Consider the following 18,451-nt stretch of genomic DNA (forward strand, 5'->3'; position numbering starts at 1 on the left):
GGCTTGTCCCTGCACGCTGAGATCAATCTCAGCCTCCTCCCTACCTCCTCGGACTGTCCGGCCACTTACTCAGTCTAGCTTCCCCCATGGCTTCCAAATAGCTTCCCAGTGATAACTGGGGCAGTTCTGCATTCAGGGAACTGAGATGGGGAGAGAAGTGCCTGCCAGGCCATCGGGAAGAGGACTGGGAAAGACCAGGTGGTCCAGGAGTCCACCCCGCCAGGGCAGAGGATGGAGCTGGTGTCAGGAATGAAAACCTATCACAGCCACAGCCTAGACTCTGACCTCCCTGACTGGCTTCCCGTTGGGGAGCCTCACCTACACTGTTTTCATGATCATCTAAAATGCCTCAATGGAGGGTCTTCTAATCTCCTCCCTCAGTTAAATAAGCTGATTGCAAGTTAATAAGCTTGCGATAACCCTTGCAAACATGCCCTGGGTTATAAAATGCCCACCATGGAAGCCAAGGCTAGGACTGTGTTCATCTGTGAGGACACAGCCTGGAAGGCTGCTTGGGGTGTCGGGGCACAGCTTCCAGGCTGGGGGATCCCAGGGGCGAGCCAACAGGGCCTGGGAAGCCAATGCAGGTAGTAAAACCATCAGGGGCATCCACTGAGCGCCTGCCTGCCGTGCACGTGTTAGCACCATGCATGCATCCCGGAATCCTCACAACTGTCCCGTGAATTCAGTTTTCATGTCCCTAGCTTGCAGATGGGAGGGAATTCTATGAGGCAAAGTGCCCGACCCAAGTTCTCAAAGTAGGAAGGTGACCCTGCCAGGATTCAGGTCCCAGCCAGCCTTCTCTGCCCACTCCAGTGGGAGGGAGACCGGGCCTCTGCCTGCTCTGTTCTCTCCGCGTATATACCACATGGGGCAAGTTACGTGGTCACAGACCTGAGAGGAACTGATGCCTCTTTTCCCAGCAAAAAGGGATCCTGAAAGCAGTGACATCAACAGAAGGGTATCCATGGCGATGTTCTTTTAGTTCTAGGCAACAGAACTCAGGTTCGGAGAGATCACCAGGCCCAGACTTCAGGGAGAAGGAGCCTGAGACTCAGAGCCCTGCCACTCCCACGACAAGTTAGTGGCAGACCCAAAGCTACGACCAGCTCCCTGACTTCCGACAACATCTGCCAAAACACCGCCTTCACGCACACACACAGTGCTTTCTTCCCACCTGCCTTGCCCCTCCTATTCGAGAAGCCATAAGTTTTCTGAAGCAGTTCTCTACTTGGAAAAAAAAAAACAAAAAACAACATTCAAAGAAAGCTATTTTTCCTTCTACCCCACTATGAAAATAAAAAACTTGGCTAATCTCCCACAGGCCCACTATCATAAAGGGTCTAGAACCTAGGTCATCTGATGTGTAGGTTAAGAATCTCTCCAGGAAACCAATGTTTCCCAAAGTGGATTCCGTGAAAACGGGATGGAGAAAAATGCTGGGTTAAAGGAAAACAGGTTCTTTCTTTAACTGCAGGACTTCTCAGAACCTTTAATATGCCAATATGGGTAGTAAAGCTCCTAGTGGGTAATTACATGCACTAGATTTTCCCAGTCACTCGTGGCCCTTATCCCTTAAGACCCTCAATGCCAGGGTGAGGGGATCCGCTTCATTAGAGTCAGGAAACGGGCAGGTCACACGGTTCATCCATGGAGCAGGTTCGTTCATGAAGGAGACTTTCCCAACCATCCTACTTGGTTTATTCTGCATTCCTGACTGCCAGTGAGGACAAAGGTTTTTGTGTATTAGACATCTGTGCTTCTTCCTCTGCGAATCACCTGTGTAGCCAGCTCTGTGTTCTAACAAACTATTCCTACTTTTCTTACTGATGGAGGCAACGTCACGTGGTGGTTTAGAGCCCCGAGGCAGACTGCTCGGGTTCAAAGCTTGGCTGTAGTGGTGGCCCCGGACAACATGCAGAAGCCCCTACTTCTTCATCATTCCACCAGGGACAGCGGTGACTGCCTCCAGGCGTGTTCCAGTACGGTAACTTCCTTACCGAAAGGTGCAAATGTTTTTCAGAGTGTGTTCTTCGCCTTTTCATTTTATTTAGTGTAAACTTTTGAGTTAAATTTGCCTGTAGTCAAAGCTATCATTTTGATTGTCTTACGCACCTTATAAATGCCTCCCCCATCTCAAGATCAAATACCAATGTTTTCTCTCTGCGTCTTTCATGTTCGTTTAATAGTTAACTCTTTTAGTCCATGAGAAATATGACAATATGCTGTGTAATACAGATTCAGTTTGTTTTCCTTCAAAATTATTAGCCATTTCAATACATTTATTGATCAATTACCTTCTCATGATTATTAATGTCACTTGTCATTATTCTAAGTTCTTACACTGCCAGGTTATAATGGAGCTTTCTGGCTCCGTGGCTCTCTGCTGCCCAGTCCAGACCGCTGTAGTTGTCTTCACACACAGCACACTTGCCTCTTAAGAAGCATATTCCTAGGAGGTATGTCCTTTTGCTGTTACAAAGGGGATCTTGTCTCCCCCCAATCCCGCCCCAGCATCTTATGTATTCTAACTGATATGTGCTGGGGTATAGGTTGATTTTGGCACATTTAATTTAAAGGCAGTTAGCTTACTGAATCATCCTAGCAGTGCACTGTTTTTTCTAAAATTTTTAATTTGTTTTAACTGAAAGAATAATGACATACTACTCATATTTGGGCAGAATACTTTTTCAAAAGCATCTTCCCCACAAACATGCACAATGCAAAGTGTAACATGGGGGAACTGGGGGTGGCTGGAGTAGGCGGCTTCACCTCCTCACTGCTGTTCCAACGGAGCCCACAGCTCCCCAGGGCCAGGCCGGTCCCTCTGCCTGCCAACCTTGGACCCAGCCCCGGATGCACAGGGCACTGCACACCAGCAGGGGCAGGAAGACAAGTGTAAAAAGTCTTTTCCCCCCCGAGGTACTTAAGAGTTCTGTGATGACTATTCTTCTGCTGCCCTCATCACAAATTTTCTTTATATATTCACTTTAAAAGATGATTTAACTTTAGCAGGACACGTAAGAAGTGACACACTGTAACATTTTCATTTTTAAGACAGTAATTCAGGGGAAAATGCTGATTGGGATCAACAGCTGGGTTTGACTCCTTCCCCCCAATTCCCACATCAGGCATCAGGGAGTGAGACTCTAGGAAATCACTGCCCTTCTCCATTCCTCAGTTTCCCCATCTAGGAAAGGGGGTCCCACCACTTGCTTTACAGAGTGGCTATGAAGATAAACAAGGCTGTGGATAGATAAAGTGCATTAATAACAAGGCCAGTATATTAGTACTTCTGACAGCTGATAGAGCACCATTAAAATTATTTATTTTTTCATATAATTAATTGAAAAATATTTTATGGGCAATGAAATAAGGGAGAATCAAATTCTTAATCTGAGACGAAACAAAAAATAATTTTTATTTTGAAATTTGTAATCTCTGAAAAATCACAAACGCATACTAAATGGCTGTCTTGAAAGTGACAGGAGACAGCAAACTTTCAAAACACCTGACTTTGGGCTGCACATGGTAGTTCATGCCTGTAATCCCAGCACTTTGGGAGGCTGAGGTGGGAGTACCGACTGAGGCCAGGAGTTTGAGACCAGTCTGGGTAATGTAAGACCCCTGTCTCTACAATAAATAGAAAAATTACCTGGGTGTGGCGACACGCACCTGTAGTTCCACCTACTCAGGAGGCTGAGGCAGGAGGATCACTCGAGCCCAGAAGTTTGGGGCTGCAGTGAGCTGTGATGATGCTATTGCATTCCACCCAGGACAACACAGCAGGACCCTATCTCTAAAAACACTGAAAACAAAACAAAACAAAAAAACCAACCTGGCTTTGGAGAATTTCAAGCCCCTAGACATCAGAGGAAACTTACTATTACTGTTCCAGGACTGCTCAGGACTGGTGAATATATCATTAGTCTCCTGGAAATAGTCTTTGCTCCCCAAGGAACACACACACAAAAGAAAGCCAATGGCCCTTGTACTCTTGTCTTTTGTTCATGAAGTTTCAAATTTTAATTGTCTGGACTGCCTTTGCAAGAGGCAATTCATCTTATTCTTAACTGGATCAAATGCAAGACTATTATTCTGCTGTAACAGAACTTATCAGAATTTCAAATCACTTCTGGCCATATTTGTGAGGGGGCAGGTCAGGTGAAGGAACCTCAGGATGCCCCACTTCCTCTCTGTAAGCAAGTCATGCTATTTCCTCCTAGTTGAGAAGGGCTGCCTCGCTGCCACCTAGACACAACCAGAGGCTGCACCATTAAGTGACAGGGACCTCCTATGGACAACAGGTTGGGGTCTCAAAGGGCCACCATCCTCTGGAGAGGCAGACCTGCGTGGCAGACAGAGGGCCAGTCGGCACCTAAAGTGCACGGTCTGCTTCCTTGCTCGCCCCTACTTCAGCCAGGACAGCTGCAGCCCATTCTCAGAGCAAAGGCGCATGAAAAGGCTCACCACAACTTTCCAAGGAATGGAGTTCATTAAAATACTGCTGGAGGCTTTTGGCTGGAATGCTTTTTCCCCTTGTAAAAACGGGAACTGAAGCACAGTGTCGCCTGTAGGAAAGCTCGGAATAAGCTCAGAAACATCAGGAACGACAGAGACTGTGCAGGGTTTGTTGCGTATTACCAATGACTCCACCCATTCCCTCCCCCCTCCTGCTCCAGAGACAACATCCCGCCCAGCAGAGGAAGGACGGGAGAGTGGAAGCCTAATTCATCCACCCCCGAGGTAAACTCACGGAGAACTTCCCTAGGCACTGGAGCACGGGCTCCAGAGCAAGCCAAGACTCAGTGTGGTGCCAGCCCCCATGCATCTGTGGCGAGCATCTCAGAGTTGAGCCTTGGAGCTCCCCTCCTGGGTGCTGGGGCCCAGGCAGCAGGGAGACTGGAAGGCCTAGTCTTGAAGCCCAGCTGAACCTCCAACTAAAGGCCCAGAGCACCAGCATGCCAGGGTGGCACGGCAAAGCCCCAGGAAGCCAAGGCCCACCTTCCAGAGCATCATCTGGACTCAAGACTTTGGTGGAGAAACCACTGCTTTTATATTAAAATGTCTAGCATGTGGACATATTAGAGACTGGAATAAACTTTAAAAAAATTTTTTTTTATTTTTTAGTGATGAGCTCTTGCTATGTTGCCCAGGCTGGGCTTAGTGATTTTCCCAACTCTGCCTCCCAAGTAGCTGAGACTACAGGCATGCAATACCACACCCAGCTGGAATACAATTTTTAGAAAAGGTAAAAGATAAAATTTTCTCCTCAAGGCAGGCAATTCTGGATTTGTCCCCGAAAATTCCAAAGATACGTATTTGCACTTCTCTATTGTGAGGATTACTTTGGGGAAAGAATCTGAGAAGCACCAAGGCACGTGTCACTAAGACACCAGTTAAAAGGCGGTTAGCAATGAGTCAGAGGAGTGGGCAAAAACTTACTGATAGCTGGGCCCCACCATTAAAGAGCCTATAACACCTCTATGCATAAGTAAAAATAAAGAAGCACACCTGCTATGTGTCCTATTCAAGAGACGGGTGTGCAAAGCTGACCATGGCCAAGTCCTCCTTCCAGAAATGCCCTCCTGACTGTCAGCTCCATAGAGCAAGGCCTCTCACCTTTTCCACTACTGCAGTCTCAGCACCTAGAGCAGTGTCTGACACATGAACATTAAATACTTGTAGAACGAATAATTTCGTTCTGTAGCTACCACTCATCCTCAGAGCTTATTAACTGACAAAGGGCCAAGGCCAACGGCCTGAGAGAATCCAAGGGAGGTCATTCTTTTCAGGGATCAAGTTGTAGAACCCCTGCATTTTTACCTGCAAAAGGGGAGCCAAGGACGAAAGGCTGCAGTTCTGCCCATAGCTGAACACACTGCCTGACTCTCAGCGGTGCCCGGGAAATGTCGACTGAGTCCACTGCGTTTGCACCTGCTCAGGCTGAGACCCCTTCAGAAAGGGGAAGGCATTTTAAATGTCGTCTTTGAAATAAAGGAGGAAAAGATGCTGATCTGAGACTGTTTTAATGGCGATGATGAAGGGGAAACTAGGGAAGAAGAAACACAAGCCTGTTTACGCTGTAATACAGATAGGGCAGATCGAGTATGGCCTGGCTGGGGGACACAGGGAGCGTCTCGGGTCCCAGGCCCAGCAGGCCTTCATCACCTGGGGACAAAGATGAGCTCTGCTTCATTCTGCACAGCTGACACTGGGGATTTAACCTCCACATTTCATTGCTTTACCTATTAAAGACAGAAAACTGAGTAACACTGCTTAGCAGGCATCAGATATTCTGCTAATCAACAATATTTATGAACTATTAAATATAGTATTAGCTTTAATTTCACCAGTCAGTTACAAACGTATGTGAGCTGGCTCCCTGAGCTGCTTGAGGGAGAGCAGATTCTTGGAAACATGAGTGACAGGTCTCCACTCGCTTGTTCACTGAGGCCCGAATGCACACCCGTGTCCCACTCCAGCCTTCCCATCTGGGAAATCTCGCTCCCTGCAGACACCATGCTGCCTTGACTGGGAATGGTGGGGGGCAGTGGGGAGTGCAATTTCAAAGTACAGGTGCTGCTGAGACTCAAAACCCTGCATCCAGCTGGCCCTTTCTATTTCTAGAGGGCCATTCTGGCCGCTAAAAGAGAAGAATATGCTGAAACAAAAATTGATCAAGTTATTAACTCCCTGGTATGACATGGGGATGTCTCCACCTCCACCCCACAGGCCTGCCGGGATGGCTTGGCCACTTTCCCAGCCCAGATAGATGTCTTCCTCTTGCTTGCGTAAAGAGTCTGGGGGTACCCAAGAGCTGAGCCCTTGGGTGACTACAAGAAAGAAGTGAAGAAAAATTTTTTTTAAGTGACCAATGTTTGCAAGCAGAGACTTTCTTGCCTAGTTACACAGATTTACAGCTATTTTTGGTTTGCTCTTAAAAAGGCAAAGGACGGATGGCCTGCTGGGTGCCAATGTGCAGAAACAAACTCCTTCCTCAGCTCAGAGCTCAAAATACACCCGAGAAGGTTCTGCTCCTGCTGCCAGTGTGCAGAGTAGAGCCATAGAAGGTCAAAGTGTAGGAAGCCAGGGGAGCATCTTCACATCATATGATTCCTGGCGCACATGAACGTGTGGGTATTTTTGAAACAGCTTAACAACGCATTTCGGCTGGCTTCACTCTCGCACAATGGGATTAATATGTAATAAAATGATGTTTTGGCCATCTGCGAAGGAAGGTCATTTCCCACCAATTGGAGCATGCACCATAATCCCAAGGCAGCAAAAGCTCTGATGCGGGAAAGAAAAAAGAAAGTTGCTCTGGCATGATAAATTGGGCTGCTCTGGCCTGGCTGCCAAGCGCACACCACATTTCTCTCTAATACTACTCCGTAATCAGACCACTGGTGAACTGGCTAAATTCCCCTGCAGTTCTCTGGCTCTGACATCTAAGTGAGGCCATTCCCTGCGTGGGGAATGCTGGCAAGTTCTAACATTCTTGTCAGTCTTAAAGCTGGAGACTTTTCTTGAAAACAACCACCTCCCCTTCATTATTTTGGGCAGGTGAGCATGGGAGGAACGACTACAATTTGCACCGCGCAGTGCAGGAGCTGCTTTGAAAACCTCTGACTGATCCCAGATTACGTGAAACAAAGGCCCTTGGCTTTTAGACAGACCCATAACAGTGTGAATTTTCTGAAATTACAGCTTTAGGAAGAAACTAAAATCGCATGTAAACTTCAGAGCTACAATAGCACACTCAGCACAGAGCAACACTTACAGAAATAAAAGGCATTTTGCAAATGCAGTTTAAAAGGAAAAAGAAAAAAGAAAAACAGTCATCCGCAAGGAAAGGCAGGAGAAAAATGGTAGCGATGAAAGGGAAACATTCAGAGAAGTAACTTCTAGGATCAAAGAACCTAATACAAAGCCAGCCGACTGCCCCTTGTACACATACCACAAAGAGGCAAAGAGCTTGCAGTTACATCATTTATCAAAAAATGGCTTTAAAAGCATGTCAATTTACTTCTAATGAGGCATGCTTTACCAGATCCCAATTCATTGAGAAGTCATGCTCCATTTCCATTTAGATATTTATCATACTTCTATTAAAAAATTAATGAGAACACCAATTCCCCAACCTGGTCTGGCTGGTGGGAATCTACTATGGCCTCTTGTCCAGCCTCTGGAGGGGGACAGGGCGCCCCAGGCTGGCCTCCACACACCCGGGCAGGGGGACAGGGCGCCCCAGGCTGGCCTCCACACACCCGGGCAGGGGGAGCAGGCGCCTCTCAAGCCACCCCCGGAAGCAACAGAGGACAGTGAACGGCTAATCCTAAATGGCCTGCTCTGAGAAGGGGATTTTTTCCATGTCTCTAGTTTTTGTTTTTAAATTACATGAGTTTAAAATTATTCTCCGTAATATGCCTATGTATGAACATTTTAGAGATTATTAATGGCGGAATAATTTAACACTGTCTCTCCCAGCAGGCAAAACTGACACACCATGAAGATGGTTTTAATCTGTAAAATCCTACAACACGAAAGACACAATCTGTTGCTGTGTGTGTGGCTGACCCGAAGGAACCCAGCAAGCAGAGGCATCCACAGAGGAGAAACTGGGATTTCTGCAGTCGCTGAGCCACACCCCCAGCCTGGCTTCTTCCCTAGAATTGTCTAAAAGAGGTGAAGTAGCCGTATGCACCTTACAGGGGTGCTGTGAAACTTAGACGAAGTAATAGCAGAGCTGGGGGCCCCAACAGAGGACCCCAGCTCAGTCCTGGGCACGCAGTAGGTGTTCAACAAACGTGAGCTGTCTACTCCTAACCTTGGCCCACCTCTACCCCCTCTCTCTCACACTCTACAGAAGACAAAGTTAAAAATGGAAAGGTAGCACGTTCTGACAGTAATCTACGGAATGCCACGACTAATCCCCACGAGTCAGTGACAGATACAACGCGGCGCTGCTGCCCGCGTCCGGCCACCGTCCTGCAGCGAGGGCTGGGCGGGTCTCTCACCCAGGGTCTGGCTGCAGTGAGGGGTGGCTCCTGACACCTCCTTCACCCACCACCCACGCTGCCACCCCCCACCGGGCCCAAGGAAAACTGGCACGCGCGGCGGGAGAACCAGGCGACCAGGTTTTCACAAAAGCAGCTACACGCCGTCCCCGAAATAAAGAGTGACGAGGAGTCACGGAGAAAACACGCTGCTGCGGCGACACACTTCAGTTGCCATAAGAACAAAACAGCCTGTTAAAACACCCAGAAGGGTCCACTGAGGAAAATTCGCTCATCATTTCCTACTTCTATGTTTGGTTTATTTCTAAAATACAGTAATAACTAAATTGGCAAACTGAATTTAAACTCAGCCAAGCATACTTTCATGCTGAGTTTGAAAGAAAAACAAACCCCTGCAGCTGACCAAATTAGGGATCCGAGCACACCTTCGACTTTCGCCCGCCTCTTCTACAGAGGATCAGTCTCGGATTTCTGACCAAGAAAAATGCAAAGACACTACGTATGGAGCTTCCCAGACGGCATCTGAAGCTCTGCCTGATACGACTGTTGAGAGTTTGACAAATAGGGCCGCACACACAAATGGCTCAGCCTGACACGATGCACACAAAGTTCAGCAGTAAGTGGGTTGATGGTACTGATTATTATTAATACCACATCAAGTTCAAGTCCGCCCCCTGACTTCTAATGACACCTACCCACCCAACTCTCTATGCCATCAATCCCAGCAAAGACTCTCTCTCCTCTAACCCCTCCTGCCCACACTGCCCGCCTGCCTCCAGCTCGCGTGTCACACGCTCGGCCCGGATTCCACACAAAATAGGATCCAACCACGCTGATGCCTAGGCTGTTTAAAAATCAGAATATTTCACATAAAATCCCAAATGTATGGCTCTTCTAGAAAAATCTAAAAACAAGCAACAGAGAGGATCACACTCCCAACAGGACAGCAGCACCTGCTGAGACGGGCCTCGCCAAGCCCACTTCAGTGGCTTGCTTCCCCCGCTGGCTCTCGGTTACGGATCCTGACCCTGTGCATACAGTGGGTCAATCACATCGCAGTTCAACCTTCTCTTCCCTTCCATCACAAGCACCTGCGAGTGCCTTTCTGCGCAGAGCCAGTGACCTCAGGAAACCTCCTCTTCTTGCTTCCTGAATTACTACAAATGAAATGCAGCAAGTTCACAACTCCTTCCCTAGGCTCGACACGGCCTCACACACCTGCCTCTCAGCTGGGAGTGTGTGTGCCCTATCGATACACAAACAGTGGCACTGTGGGCTTCTAGCCCACCGTGAAAGTTTTAACTGTGAACAACACGAGGCTGCTACAGTACATTTTTTCCCCAGTTAAGCTGTTCTGAATTCATACAATGCAATTAAATAAATCACTACAGCATAAGAACAAGTTTTCAAATCGCTATTTTAAAAGATACCTCATTGATAAGCCATGCTTGGCAACTGATAACCACATCCAAGGAAACATGGGACACAGTGGATAAAACAGGACTCGGACTCTGAGGACTCTGGTTCCAGACCCAGCATCGGAACTCACTGGCCAAATGATGGGGGTGATTCAGCTGGCCTCTTGGGACCAGATTTTATATTTGTTTTCAATATTTCCTATGGCTTTATAGATGCTTTTGAATATTCTGAGTACTCTCAAATAACATTACATTGCTAGTTGATTTGAGGCATCATTCTGAGACCATTCTGAGTATATAAAACTTTTTAAATGAATCGAATATTTAAAAATTAGATGTTATGGGCTCTTTAATAGCCAATTCGTGTTTTTTATAACTTTTCAAACTAGAAATGAAGCCACCGAAGTATCTTACAGGGTTGATGTTTGCACGTCGTTGGCTGGAGAAACTCACACAATAGCAGAGAAACTGACAGCGCCTGGTATAAGTGCGCTGCCGCATGCCTGCTGGGCGGGCATGGCCTCTTCCTCACCATGCCTACACGCAAGCTTCTAGAGACCCATGTCAAGGCAGCTGGGGAGGGGGTAGACTGTCATCAACTTTACAACTCCTAACTTGGGCTTTATCAAGGCAGACGGTTCTGCATGGCAGACCACCATATGAAACTCATCTTCCCTCTATCTGGAGGAATCTCGCAGCCCAGTGGTGGTGTCTGGCTAGGGAGAGAAGAGGTCTCCTGTGTTGTGAACTCTGCACGGAAAAGCTACACAAAGGCAACTGATTATGAGCTGCGGTCTCAAACAGAATCACACGAAGAAGGCACGCACCAGGTCGATCAGGTCGCTGAGGTTCTTCTCGATCTGCTGTGGAGGCAGGCGCCTCATGAGGTCCAAGGCACAGTCCAGCTGCTGATCACTCTGTGGACAGAGAGACAAAAGTACATAAGTCATTTCTGCCAACAGGAATACCAAAAACTTCTTTTAAAAGTCATGCTTGCCCAGGGTGTTCTAAGACCCAAAGAGCCCTGCAACAGGCCCTCTCCCCGGCCTCCGGGAGCCCGTGGCCTGGAGGGGGACTGCTATGCAGGCTGTCTGCTCCCCCTTCGACAGCAGTCTCTCTCTCTCAAGTGGGGGCATCCAAAAGACCCTGAAATAAGTGGGAAGCAGACTGGAGAGCTCAGAAAGCTCCCTCCTCTGCCTTCCTGCTCCTGCAGATTATTAACTCCCAGCTGGCCCTACCATAAGCATTCTCAAGCAGCAGATTAGGTTCACGTTTTGTTGTAATTTGGGTATAAACATCAGGCAATATCGCCAGCCCAGGTTCCCTGATCAGCTCCAAGCCAGGGGGGAAAGCCAGGCAAAGAACGAGTGGCAAGACACAGAGGTTAAAAGTGCGTCACTCATCCAGTGGAAGCTTCATAGATGTCCCCAGGCCCTGAGCAAACCAGCCTGAGCCCTACACCACAATACAGTCCAGAGCTCACTCTAGCTGGCAGAAGGGACTACAAGAGCAATAAACTGTGTCACTGCTGCCACAGGGGAACTGGAAGCACAAAACTACCCTCGTTAATGAGGACCTTTTTAGAGCTATGCATTGTGCACTTCACAATACTCTCCTCATTCAGTATTTACGCTGCAAATATTTACCAAGTACCAACATGTGCCAGTCACCATAAATATATAAAAAAAAAATGCAAGGAGGGAAAGAGGAAATTGAGTGGGAGCAAGACTAGTAAAATGCAAAGTAAACTCAGTGCATGGCAGTGATAATGCAGAAGGCTGAGCTCAGGAGGAGCAGAAGTAAGGAGAGAAAGGTAGGCCAGGTGAGACAGTGAAGACCTCCGTGTGCGGCTCTAGAAGTGCAGGAGACCACAAGGAAGGCAGATGGAGTCAAAACTACCAGTCAGAGGCACTGTCCGATTTGTATGTGGAATCTCTCCTCAGACCAATTTCGGGATTTTTGAAAGGCCTGAATCAACATACCAAAGAGTCTCATAAAATATACGACATGATCCTCGAAACGCCACATTCAGCCATAATGAAATACGACCTGCGAACATCATCATCTACATTCCAGGTCTACTAACCACAAGCAGGTCTCGGGGCAAGGACCCACTTTACAGTCACCAAAGACATACCGCATAGTTAAGTGCAGTCAGTTTCATTCCCAGATACTGATATGGCATATATAGCAGGCTGTTTACAAAAAAAAAAAAAAAAAAAAAAAAAAAAAGCTTGTCCCTTGCTCAAAAGTTATAAGTGACAATTCATTCTGGGACACACAACAAACTGGCTATCCTGCAAAGAAGAAGAAAAAAAAAAAAACCAAAAATACCACACCAGAAACCCTATCACTTGTTTCACTTAAAGATTCCAGGGGCCATGAATTCCCTACTTACGCCACACAGCTCTGTGCCAACATGTGTCAGCCAAGGCCCCGGTGACATAGGTTTGGCCTGCTGGCATGGGAAGGAATTTTAACACCACGCCTAGTGTAGAGCACACAGATAAGCTGATTGGACTCTAAAGAGACACGCTCAATTCCCAGTTCTGCCATTCATTAACTTGTAACTTTGGGCAAGTTTCTTAACCTCTACAAGCCTCTATGTATCCATAAAATGGGAATAACTCTATATCACAGAGTTGTTACAATAATTTGGTAATGCACGTGAAATGTTTAATACACAGTAGTATGTTCAATGATTGGGGTGTCAGGTGTGTGAATGGAAATACACATACAGGTTTTAAACACACACACCCTCCCAACCCCCACCAGGAGACATCTGGCAATGTATGGAGACATTTGTGGTTGTCACTAGTGGGGGAGAGAAGCTAGTGGCATCTAACAGGGACACCGCTCTCCATCCTACAATGCAAAGCAAAGCCTTCCCACAACAAAGAATTACCTGGCCTAAAATGTTCATAGAGTTAAGGTGGAGAATTCCTGGCCTAAAAACAATCATTTTAGGGGGTTGCAAACTCTCAGAAACTGACCAAAGATAAGGACTGTCTCTCTAGAAAACTGCACAAGCAGAGAAGCATTTTTATATGTAACTCTGAATCAAAGACCACTCATAATATCTAAAACCTTCTGGTCTTTGGAAAATATCTCAACTAGGTATTAATAATCCTCTTCAGAATTGAACAGCAAGCTTAGATATAATTAGATAGTTAATTTGAAACTGTAATCCAGAACATACCGGGATTCCAAAGGGACTAACTAGAAACCGAGCAGTGTTATCTAGGAAACGAAAAGACATAACTTGACCAGAGTAGGTCAACGTGAAAAGACGCTGTTTTAACCCTTCCATGGAACCTGTTCACACCCCCAACCCCAATATGCTGATCACATCCTCACCCCTTCCGGAAAGTCTTCTGCCAGACTTTATTATCTAGTTGACAGCACTAAAATACCATCGTAAAATGATCTGACTCACATTTTGCATTAATCCCAATTAATCTTAATTGGAAATGTTTCACTACAAATTTGTAGGGCTAAGGATGTTTACCTATCATTAAGTTAGGAAATGACTAAATGCTTCCCCTAAGTGAAGCAATATGGGAAGGCTTAATGACAGCTTGTAAAAAGTTAAAATTAGAGTTAACTGGAGCCATTCGCTCAGGAGTCATCCCAAACCCTAAGGGGTCCAAACAGGAAACAGCACAGGGGAAGGAAGAAATGTGGATTACCTACAGCCACATACAGCACCATGAGCGACCCTGGAAACAGAACGATGGGGGTGTGGGGTTCCCCCAAGGGACTACCTATGATGCCGCCACTTTATAAAGTTCAGTAACAAGCAAAAAATTTTATTGCCAAAAAAAATCAGTCCTCAGAAGGCTGTCATCCTAAAAGTAAAAAAAAAAAGAAAAAGAAATATCCCTTCAAGTAAACTCTCTATTATTTATACGTGTATTTTAAACTAATATAACAAGGCTTTTTTCTTTCCTTTAAGCCAAGACAAGAGAATATAAACACAAAATCCAGAAGAGAAGAATAGTTACAAGAAAGCTACCAAGGGAAGATGAAAGTTGGCATTTGTTTAGGTCTTACATGGAATGGTAGATTCAAGGGTATTCATTGCATCATGATGCTTAATACATATGTTAATATGCTCCTTTATAATTATTTGATATTGAAACCTTTTTTTTTTTTGAGACAGAGTCTCGCTTTGTTGCCTAGGCTAGAGTGAGTGCCGTGGCGTCGGCCTAGCTCACAGCAACCTCAAACTCCTGGGCTCAAGCGATCCTTCTGTCTCAGCCTCCCGAGTAGCTGGGACTACAGGCATGCGCCACAATGCCCGACTAATTTTTTCTATATATATTAGTTGGCCAATTAGTTTCTTTCTATTTATAGTAGAGACGGGGTCTCGCTCAGGCTGGTTTCGAACTCCCGACCTCGAGCAATCCGCCCGCCTCGGCCTCCCAGAGAGCTAGGATTACAGGCGTGAGCCACCGCGCCCAGCCTGATATTGAAACCTTTTTAAAGGTAATAGAGAAAAACACAAACAAATGCAAGTGAGGAGAGGACTTAGGATTCAGAGTCCAGGGCCCAAGGTCTGCCCTGTCACTAGATGTCTGTATGCCTTAGGCTGCCCACTTGACCTTATGGTCTCGGATTTGGATGAGATGGCCTTCAAGATTCCTTCTAGATGGACTCTGTCTTCTAACCTACTGCAAGAGCAGATACACCCCCTAGGCCCAATTCCCTCACCTTTCAACAAGACCATCGGCCTGGATCCAGCCCACTGGGGGCCAGCAATTACCCTACACGCTGACAACTGTGCATGGCATGGGGTGCCCCACCCCATGGGCCCCACCAATGAGACCAAGAGGAACCAGCTGTCCATAAAACAGTAGATAACCACAAGGCTGCGTGTGATGTACAATGACAGAACACAGAAGGCGCAAAGAGACAAGGCACAGCTCACAATACACTGATTTGTACTTCTTTTTTTCCCCCTTTCTCTCTCTCTCTCTCTCTCTCTCTCTCTCTCTCTCTCTCTCTCTTTTTTTTTTGCCTAAAGTTCCCACATAGGATGATTTGTACTTCTTTGTGTCAATTATTTTCCTAGGATTTCCCTCCACCATGGTTACCTCCCTGGCTGGCTTTCTATTTATTTTGTAAACTGGTTGCCTGTGACTTAGAGCTCTCCACATCTAGCTCCTTCAAAATTCAGGCCGGGCGCTGTGGCTCACGCCTGTAATCCTAGCTCTTGGGAGGCCGAGGCGGGCGGATTGCTCAAGGTCAGGAGTTCAAAACCAGCCTGAGCAAGAGCGAGACCCTGTCTCTACTATAAATAGAAAGAAATTAATTGGCCAACTGATATATATATAAAAAAATTATCCGGGCATGGTGGCGCATGCCTGTAGTCCCAGCTACTCGGGAGGCTGAGGCAGAAGGATCGCTCGAGCCCAGGAGTTTGAGGTTGCTGTGAGCTAGGCTGACGCCATGGCACTCACTCTAGCCTGGACAACAAAGGGAGACTCTGTCTCAAAAAAAAAAAAAAACAAAAAAACCAAAAAAACCAAAAAAACAAAATGCTAACTGATCCTAGAAACTTCCATCATAAAACGCACTTTACCAGTTCTACCTCTCACTGGTGGTGTTTTCCAGGTTGAAAGGTAAATAGGAAAAGAATGACCATTTTGCCTCACCCTCCAGAACTCCCTGCCCATTCAGTTAGTCATTCAGTAATTATTCATTGAGTGTTTCCTAGGTAACAAACACCGGTTTTGATGCTAAATGGTGAACATTAATTTCCTGGTCTTCACAGAGTTTATGGTGCAGTCAAAATCAATATGGAAAAATATCAAGAAAAGGTCCTTGTTAGGATGTCGAAGAATAAGGAAGGGATGGTTATCCCACTTTAAGCTGATGAGGTTCCAAGGAGTAGGGTTAGGATTCGAGCTGTGGTTCGGGGGTAGGGGGTGGGGTGGTATATGAACTGAGGTAGGAAATGTTTCACTTTCTGCTGGATTTTCCACATTATTTAAAGAAAAAGCACAAAACTGTTTAAATCACCCTGCAACAAGTCAAACAACTGTTATTACAGACTAGAACAATTTTTCAAAATAAGTCAAAACACTACATTCTAAAGTATCTGCTGAAGAGTTCAGACACCCGATAGCGCTGTCAAATCATCTGCACACAATAAAACGTGGCCTATGAAACTAAAAGGGCAAAGTCTGGTTTGGAAACCATGATCCAATGAGAAGTGTTCTATCCCTGCATGGGATGTGAAGAGCAGGACAGGTCCCAACAGTGGTCAGCTCTGCATTTAGTACAACAAACACACCACTCACAATGACCAATGTCAGAAGGACCCAGTAAGTAGTAGTACAGAGAACCCCAAAAGATTTCTCAAAACAGGGTCACAGAAGCTGGGCTACCTTGGATGAGTAAGTGTGAACCAGGCAGACCTGGAGGGGCCTTTCCAGGCAGGATAGAGAGGTGAGAGGGGTGCCCTGAAGAGGCAGGGGAGACCAGGGGATATGGCGTGGGTAGATGACTGGGGCCATGTCACAAGGGCCTGTGCTACTAGGGCCACATCATGCCCAAGCTGCTCAGAGGGCAGCTAACCTGTCTCAGAACCTCGCTTCTCCCAGCAGTTTTGCTTTTGTCTATAGGTAAGACATCTGTGTCAGGTTCTCTGGCCTTTACAACTTACCAATCTAGTTTTCCATGAGGGCTTAGGAGCCCCTCAAGATTTTTCCATAGAGGAATGACAAAACACTGTTGTGTCTTAGAAGGCGAAGCGGATTTCAAAAATGGCCATAATAGGCTCCCCTATACCACATGCTCCCCCCGCTGAGGGGAAGCCTGTGTCCCCTCCCCTTAGAACTGGGGGAACTTTTGTGACTGTTTTTATCAACAGAGGAGAGCAGAATTAGTGCTCTGTGACTCATGAGGCCAGGCCATAAGAGAAGACACAGCTTCTCCACTACCCGCAGAACACTCACACCTGGAGCCCATTCAGCTCCCAGAGAAACAGCTGCAGCCAGAGACCCTGGACTCCATAAAGAGAGGGAGGCCTGCACAGCCCCCAGGAGCTCCAGGTCCCCACTGTCCCAGCTTCAGCTGTCGGACTGCAACAGCACGAGACCCAAGCCAGAACTACCCACAGAAAGCACTGGAGACAATGAAATGACTGTTGTTCTCTTAAGCCACTAGGTTGTGGGGTGATTTTCTTAGATGGCAATAGTGAGTGACACAGAAGGATTCTTCTGGTGACTGTGGGGAGACCGTCTGAGCAGAGGGACCTCTACAGCAACCAGGGCTCTGGCTGGATGGCTGGAGAGTAGGGGGAGTCAGAGGCTTAAAGAGCAGGACCGACAGGACAAGGTTACTTACTGGAGATGGGAGGAAGCCCAAGAAATCTGAAATGACCACGTTTTCTAGTGAGGGCCACCTGCTAGAAGATGGTGCCACAGCCTCATTAGAGCATGTATAGTTTGTGTGTGTCCTTTTAAAATCTAGTGTTTATAATTTCAAGGACAAGCAGTAACTCAAAACCGCTAATACTTCCAAGCAAAAGTCCTGCTTGGCCAGCTCTAGGGGGCTGGTTAAGGCAGATCTGTACTTAATAGCATCTGTCTATACGTAAACAACCAACCAAAGCTTCAAGGCCTTTAAAGTCTGTGCTTAAGTTCATCAAGACCTTCGCTCGTTTACATTCCCAAGAGGCTTACCAAATACTTGCTTCATAGACAGCACAAAGGTAAACTTCGCTGGCGCCCAGGCTGACTTACCACAAATTTATGGAGTCTAATTTAACCACGGTTTGTCTTGTATAATCTGTGACCCGACAAGCAACTTTGTTTAAATGTTGAATCTGTTTTCTGCCATGTGGCTGAGAACAGTTTGTGCTGGGGGCGATTTAGGAGCAGATTCATAGGCCAGCGCAGCCAACAACTCATCTTTAGGTCAGTCCGGAAAACTGCACATTTTGGATTAATAAAAAGAAAAGTGCTTCCTCCACTGACTGACCGTGCTCTGGGAGGCTCACAGGGA

General features: G+C 46.7%; 1 protein-coding gene across 3 annotated transcripts in view; it reads right to left on the minus strand.

The window, feature by feature from the left end:
* The window catches only part of CAPZB (capping actin protein of muscle Z-line subunit beta), a 134,987-nt gene that overhangs the window by 60,689 nt on the left and 55,847 nt on the right, over positions 1-18,451 (minus strand). For all 3 annotated transcript variants that reach the window (XM_012787689.2, XM_012787688.2, XM_012787687.2), the window contains exon 2: positions 11,266-11,355. In XM_012787689.2, coding sequence (XP_012643143.1) covers positions 11,266-11,355 — 90 coding nt within the window. The remainder of the gene's footprint in view (positions 1-11,265; positions 11,356-18,451) is intronic.

Source organism: Microcebus murinus, chromosome 2, assembly GCF_040939455.1.
Source record: "Microcebus murinus isolate Inina chromosome 2, M.murinus_Inina_mat1.0, whole genome shotgun sequence".
Taxonomy (NCBI): Eukaryota; Metazoa; Chordata; class Mammalia; order Primates; family Cheirogaleidae; genus Microcebus; species Microcebus murinus.